Source organism: Montipora foliosa, chromosome 1 (assembly GCF_036669935.1).
Source record: "Montipora foliosa isolate CH-2021 chromosome 1, ASM3666993v2, whole genome shotgun sequence".
NCBI classification, from domain to species: Eukaryota; Metazoa; Cnidaria; class Anthozoa; order Scleractinia; family Acroporidae; genus Montipora; species Montipora foliosa.
Genome location: NC_090869.1, coordinates 57,799,165 through 57,806,664, shown reverse-complemented (window position 1 = coordinate 57,806,664; position 7,500 = coordinate 57,799,165). Strand labels below are relative to the sequence as shown.

The 7,500-nt window shown below is 38.8% G+C and overlaps 1 protein-coding gene across 1 annotated transcript in view; it reads right to left on the bottom strand.

Moving 5' to 3' along the window:
• LOC137979375 (activating transcription factor 3-like) overlaps positions 1 to 4,311 on the bottom strand; it is a 6,789-nt gene extending 2,478 nt beyond the window's left edge. The window contains exons 1-4 of the mRNA XM_068826623.1: positions 4,107 to 4,311; positions 3,133 to 3,309; positions 1,736 to 1,846; positions 1 to 298 (exon numbers count right to left, since the gene is read on the bottom strand). The exon at positions 1 to 298 is cut by the window's left edge and continues 2,478 nt beyond it. Coding sequence (XP_068682724.1) covers positions 53 to 298; positions 1,736 to 1,846; positions 3,133 to 3,309; positions 4,107 to 4,235 — 663 coding nt within the window. The 5' untranslated portion in view covers positions 4,236 to 4,311 and the 3' untranslated portion in view covers positions 1 to 52. The remainder of the gene's footprint in view (positions 299 to 1,735; positions 1,847 to 3,132; positions 3,310 to 4,106) is intronic.
• Between the last annotated feature and the right edge of the window lie 3,189 nt (positions 4,312 to 7,500).

Here is a 7,500-nt window from a genome sequence, read left to right as displayed (position 1 = left end):
CAAGTTTCTTTTTGACAGCAGCAACCGAAATCAAGATACACGATATCACGGGCTACTGATTAAAGTTCACGTCAGTGGACATTGGCCACATTTCATTGTATATATTTGGCATGGACTGTGCCAGAAGACTTAAAAACTTGGAATCTGCGGTCGAAGTTGTAGTCTGCGGATTTGATACACTCTTTCTTAGTTTGCACTGGTGCCCCAGTAAAGTATCCGTCAGTTTTTTGCACTCTTTCTGGAGTTCACGTTTTTCCATCTCCAACCTAGTCTTTTGTGCTAGACACTCGTTGGTTTTCTGTGACATAAAAAGAGAGAAGTTGTTATTCGTTACGTAATCTATCAGCATTATTATTATTATTATTATTATTATTATTATTATTATTATTATTATTATTATACATTATTGATTGCATGGCTCCAAGAACGCAGCTAATTATGGCTGGCTCCGTAACGAAAGACAATAGATGGTTTTCAGCTGACGTCAGAGCAGCCATGTTGAAAAATAAAAACAATGGGTTTAAATAACAAAAATAACAGTTCTGCACGCCCTGCACGTGCGTTTTACATTTGATACATTTCTTTGCCGTTCTAGTCTTGACAACGACGTGAAATGATCAAATTTGAGGTCATGTGGATCTACACCGTTCTCAGTGTATTCACGCTTTCCAAACCGAGCGACATGCAGTAATCGCAAAATTATTACAGTAACGGGAAATAATACTTTTAGACAACGTTCTCGTAGCCGTCGTCGTCGTCCTTGCTTAGGGGGTCCGTATTGTTGTTAGGGAGCTTGAGCACCCGCGTTTTTGAGACGCGGACGGCAACCGGAAGTGAGTTGTTCTCCCTTTTAACTTGTCTCCACACAACCACATTTATATCTTTAAGTATCTTTTCACTCTTAGATACCCTAAGTTTAAAAATCTGGGAGAGACCGCTATCCTGGCGTGCGAAATATTCACTTCCGGTTGCCGTCCGCGTCTCAAAAACGGGCGTGCTTAAGCTCCCTACTGTTAATTACCAACCGCTCAACGATTAGATCAGTTCCGGGGTAGGGCATCGGACAAACTTCGGGAAATCATAGCCACGAAATCGAATACGACTCTCGAAAAAAGAAAACTGCGCAATTATGACTACCTCATGGCTTCCTTTTCACACCTGTTTACCTGATCACGCGCTGGTTGTGGTCATTGCTATTTAAGGTTTTTCGTGCTCTAATAGACTGAATGCATAAATGGCGGCCAAAAAAATATTCTTTTGTTTATGTGCTAATTAGCCTCACTAGCCTCGTTTGCATGGACAAAATACAAAAGAAAGGTTGCTTGAGAGCGAGTCTAGTGAGTCTCATTAGCACATAAACAAAAGAATACATTTTTGGCCGCCATAGGGCGTTTAATAAACGACGACGGTGACGTCAACTCCAAAAGCAATAACATGATTGGTTAAAAGAGAAAAAACAATCGTGCTGCACGCGCGGCACGCATTTTTAGCCGCAACCATTTTGCGGTACTCTGCATAACAAGGTCTAACAACGTCGTGAAATCATCCAATCTCGTTCCCACAGTGCTGACCAAAGGAATCGCACCCCTGGGGGCGAGATTGGAAATCTTTGGTGACAACTTTAGCATGCAAATGTTAACCTTTCATTCTATATTTTTACTCGAAAACCTCTCGTACCAATTTATTTTTAGGAATCGTTAAAAAGCTTTTTTCTTGATGCAAAACAAGCACGTACTTTTTTTAATTTCATGATGCGCTCTCGCTTGCGTTTCCTGCACTTCATTGCAGCAATCTTGTTTCTCTCCCTCCTCTTCTTTATGGTGGCGGGGTCTTCTTGTTTAACCCTCTGCAAAAAAAGAGAAAAATATCGACCTAACAGGTTAGCCCATGAATCTCGAGAATATGCATCTCATGTTTCAGTTTTTTTCTTGATACTGTTTTCGCCAAAAGACAACTTACAAGAAGCAGGTGTAAGTAGAAAAACCTTAAATAACAATGACCACAACCATTGTTTTCTGAGCCCGCGAGACTGAGCACCCCCAGCAAATCATTGTTTTAAGGAAAACCGCTGGTCAGCAACCTTGGTTCTGGTCATTGCTGTCTAAGGTCTTCCTATTAAATTGGCCATTTCGGAAAATGTTTGTCCCCCCATATTTTGAATAAGCATTTTCTTTGTTTTTCTTGGGACCAATGTAAGTCCCAAGAACAACTGGAAACAATGCCTATTGAGGTGACTCCATTTTCGAGAAAATACGATGCCACATCGTTAAGTAAAATGTACTTAGTTAATGTCTAAACACTAAGAGTAAAAAACGTTTTCAAAGGGAAATCGATTGTTGAATACCTTCCAACTTGAAGCTGGATTTTACTTAGTTTATTTCGCATGCAATGGTGGTAGTTAACACTAATTGACTTAGAGGGACAAAGATTTTATTGCTACTTGGCACCAATTAAACGGCTACCTTTGCTCTAGGAAATCGAAACTGATCCGACATGAGCTAACATGCCAACATCAGGGGTTCACCAAGAGAGAATATTTGATATTTTAGATTTTAATGTTCAAGATTTTAGTCTAAGCGCAACAAGTGCCGTACTGGACAATCACTTTCAAAGAATTAAGCTAGTAAACCAAACCTTCATACTACCCAGTTTACAGTTGTTTATTTTACTGTGGCTTGTTTTAAGTTTCGGTAACGCTGCTGAATAAATTTTCCCGATACAAACTTTCTGAATTTTTCGTTGACGATCGCATCGCGAGAAGTTACTCAGTGGAGTACTGTCTTTCAGTACTCCACGACAGGGGCAGTTTTTTTTAATGATGTGGTTGGATTTTCTTTTTGTCGAGCGTTGCAAATGAAATTCACTCTTTCCCCCAGAAAATAATTAAACCGGGGAGCCTCCAAAAGATCCCCCAAAATTTTGGAAAGCGAAATTCAGGAATGGATAACAATTAAAGGAGGGTCGAAAACTGAAACATTTCACATTAGCCACAGAAACAAAAATTTTCAGTTTTGCCAGATAGAACGAAGAAAAACAATACCGTTAGAGGAAAAGTTCCTTATATCTCTGAAAATAACACATCGCTTCGCAATGAATTTACATCATCTTTACACAAACACGGAGAAAACCTACCGGCTTGGGGGGTTCAGGCTGTTTTCTTTCTATAATCGGTAGTTCATTTCCGTTTTCTTCGCATTTTTTCTTTATCTTCTTTATGAGTTCCACTTTTACACAGGGGTCATTTTTTACTGGCTGTCCGATCTCGCCAAAGCCGATCGCGGTCGCTTCATAGTTATATATGGAAGGCATCTGTTAGAACAAATTTTTAAAAGTACATGTTGAACAGATTGTAAGGACGACAATAAAAGGTTAAAATAGTTAATAGGTTGGATAAAACAATCTCTTCACTAAGCTAAGCACGGGATACTAACTGATCGAACGGGTTCTAATAGTGAAGAACACACTACTCTGACTACTGCAAATTAAGGAAAAATTATTTCGATATATATGTATATATACATGATATATATATAGTTAAGACTTTCGGAAAGAAAGCGAACTTTCAGTGATAATGTCCATATCATAAATCAGTTTTCTCAAAACCGACATCAAAGCCACTTTGGTCAGAGAATATGAAGCGAAACGTTTCCTCGAAGTATTGAATGTTAAATAAATGCACTTCTTTACACTGTATGAAAAAGTTGGGAAAAAAGCCTGTGATTGGAGCTCGTTGATTCGATCGACCATGTCTGCGGTTCAAACTCGAGCTTCTGGACTGAACACAAGGGAATTGGAGCTTCGACCATAGCGTGTTTCCGAGAATTGTACGTTAATAATTATAGACGCCTACACAACACGTAAATGTGGGCGTCTTGACCGTAAATAATCACAATTTGGTCACAAGACATGTGCGTCGTCTCGGAACAAAAAGTCACTGATACTTTACAACACACAACTTTAAGCTTAAAAAAGTTCTATTGATAAAGTTGACGACACTTTTCCGACCACTATTTCAGTGCACTTTGCATCTCTCTAATCAATCTCCTGCACGGTCCTTGGCGTTCGCAAACGGTGACATGTAAAATTGTAAGTTACAAAACTTTTACCTCACTGCTTTGGAAAGGGCTGTGGATCCCGAAGCATTGTGTATCCAACTCTTGCCGTGGTAAAGTTCCGACAAAATCAATACTATCCATCATTGTTGAATTTATAAGTCGCAAACACTCTCCTTGCATGCTCGTTTCGAAAAAGTGAGAGTTTTGCCTACCCGGGGATTATTTAAAGATTCTAAATCTCGCGGGAAAAACCCATTGAAAATCGCCGCAAACTGTGTTATTTTATATGCCCTAGTCATAAATTTGCATAAGGGTTTGATTGTAATGTAGTAATGTATCTATTTTAAGCTCCAAAATATTCATGGAATATTCAATATTTGGTTTTACCTTTCTTCTGAGAAAGCGTCAGAAAGCGTCGATTCTTGGAAAAGAGACATGCTAATGTACTTCCGGTAGTCCCGGAAAAGTCACGCAACTTCCCGTTTTGGATAACGACACTGAACTCTATGGAAAGTTGGAGGACAGCAGTATCTCGTAAGAAGTTTAATCGATTTCGCCGGAAAGGAAAGAAACTAAACTAGATGTTAACGTTTTAAGCCAAACCTCTATCTCAAATTTCCGGAAACCTTTAACCAGGTAATTCAATCTTGTGAATCAAAAGAGTGGAATATTTTGTCACGCACGTTGACCTCAAATGAAAACAACATTTGATAACACAAGCAAGGCGGAACAGAACAAAACCATGAAGTTTGTCTCGAAAATTTGATTTCTTGGGCGTAAAATTGGTGACATTAACAGAGTGAACTTTGTTGTTCCTTGTTTTGTAGTTTGTTATGATAAATGGGTAGGTCATTTGTGTAATTGTTTCGTAAAATGTTTATTTTACACAAAGAAGATTTTATGGCATATTTTCTGAGAAATCGAGCAAAATTAAACCCAAGATACCAGTTTGAAGAAAACAAGGCCGATAACAAAGGCTCGGCAAGGCGTGGTCTCTTACGACACCATTACCTGTTTATTTAACTCCGAACATGTAAAATATTCAATTTAACTTTGTCAAGAGGGGTAAAAAGCACATGGGTGAATGAATGTGACTGCAAGAGTTCTGAGCTCTGCAGGTGTTTCTTCCTCTTCATGATGTCCGATGGAACGCCGTAAATTCGAAGTGGTACCAAAGCAATAAAGCTAGTTTAACAATCAGTTGAGTTTGAATGACCGCCTTTAGAGCGCCAATATCTTTCAGTTTTCAATAGCATTGTCACTTACCCTCATTTCATTTTCCCCGATGATTTTGGATATTCGGTTTCTAAAAGCCCAGTACGCTGCCTTACAGACCAATGTTCAAGTTTTGCAATGTTTGGGGACTCGAGAGAGGGCGTTAGATTTCCTAAAAAGAGAGCAACGCGAACGTAAAACATTAATATCCTCGCTATTTCAACCTATATTTACCGCGCAGATTCTCTTGGCTGGCACAAGGAAGCCGGGTTTTTCAGAGTTCTTGATTTTTGTGATATCATAATTTAATTGGTCTGCCTGTTATCAATGCCATAGTTTCCTAATTACTTCCAATGGGCAAAAACAAATTCATATTTGACATGTATCTTGATATTGTTTAGAGAAAACCCTGGTCGTGAACTCCACGGGTGTATAAATATAACATTAGCCTGTGACCAGGATTTGCATTTTTCACATTTTTTTTTGGAATTAGCTCTGACAGCAGCAAAGGTTATATTATTGTGTTTCGGTGCGATGCAAATCGGTGTTCACGGAGTCTCATCTCCAAAATTCCGGGAAATTATGAAACAGAATTTTCAACGTTTTCAGAAAATTTCTGCTAAAGGGTGTGACTGCAATTTAGGTGTGATAGGACCCTCCCATTCTGATAAAAATGCCACTATAAAAACTTATTTTTAACACGAAGAAAATATTCGCATAATACCGCTTTCTTTCTTGGATAAACAAGAAATCTGTGCACGCTACATTTCTCTCTTAATGACATCTGCAGCGTGTATCCGGTTTAAACAGCTTTCACGAGCACCGAACAGGGAAATTCCCGATTCAATATACCACATAGTTACAAATTCATGGGATAGTAGTTTGGGACCGCTTACATTGATAAAATGATCGATAGTTTTAGATATTATCCCTAGATTCGTGAAGATTTTTAAAGACACAAAAAAAGCGAGAAACTTGTGAATAGAATTGCTTTTTCTTGAATTTTGTATCTGTGACAAGCAGTCTGCACAGACCAGCATTGCAGTGCGCGGGCCACGAGGTCACGCAATTTAAGTTAATTTCACGACACGCAAAAAGCCTGTGAAGAAGAATAGACCATCACACTAACCACTAATAACTTAAGACCAACACAAAGTCAAACAAATCCGTGGATGGACAAAAATGGACAAGATTGAAACGGATTGCATTTGGTTAATCTTGAAAAGTCAACCTGCACTTTTTTTTAAGTGTATGACGACTCGCCCAGATGATGACCGTCGTTTTAGCTCAGAATAATCTTGTTTGTGATGTACCCATAATTTTATCGGTAAAGGACTTCAATAATACCATGTCCGAGTTCGAAATTCGTAATTAACCAACACCCCAAGGTATTGTGACATGCATTAAATTTGTGATAAGGAACCCGCCGCCACTAGACACTGGATGACACAAACAAAAGCTCCAATCTCTCGATAGCTCCTTCTATTATGATGTCGGTTTATATTTACAGATTCATCTTCTAAACGACCATATTAATTAAAAACGGAACCCCGATTCAGATCAAAACAATTTACGTAATATTGATCATCTCTCATCGTTTGTTTGTGTTCCGCATTCGTTGATCACGAAACTCACGAAATCCCAAATTAGCTTCCGGTTGGGTGAATGTATATGCCGCGGATTTTGGAGCCGGGCGAGAACAAAGTCGTTTCTGGTATAATTGACCTGAATTTGACTTAGATGAATGATACGTTTGAAATAAACAAAAAAAAAACCCTTGTAAGTTCGGAAATTTCTTCTTTCCTAGCCCCTCCTTTTCAATTACAGAAAGCGCGAAAATCCACGAAAAGGTTCCAGGTTACGCAACGATACCTTTTCGATTGGATTTTTACAACTCTGCTGCTTTCCGGTTTTCCCAGAATATTATTTTTATCACCTGGCCGTGACAGTCGTCTTATGCTTGATTTCCGCTCTCCCGAGGGATTTTTACCTTCAATGTAGATTTGCTGCGAGAATATATTTTTTCAGTCCTTTTTTGTTAGAACCTTAAAAAAGGAGAGGAGAATGACTTTGTAGATATAGCAGATATGCTATGACAAAATATGGGAGCATTCTCAGTGCACCTTCTAAATATCTCATTATCTTGGAACTGCAAAAAATCGTTAAATGTCGAGACTTGAAGAGCATCGCTCATCGCGCTATTAAACAACGCACAAGCAAATACATCTGT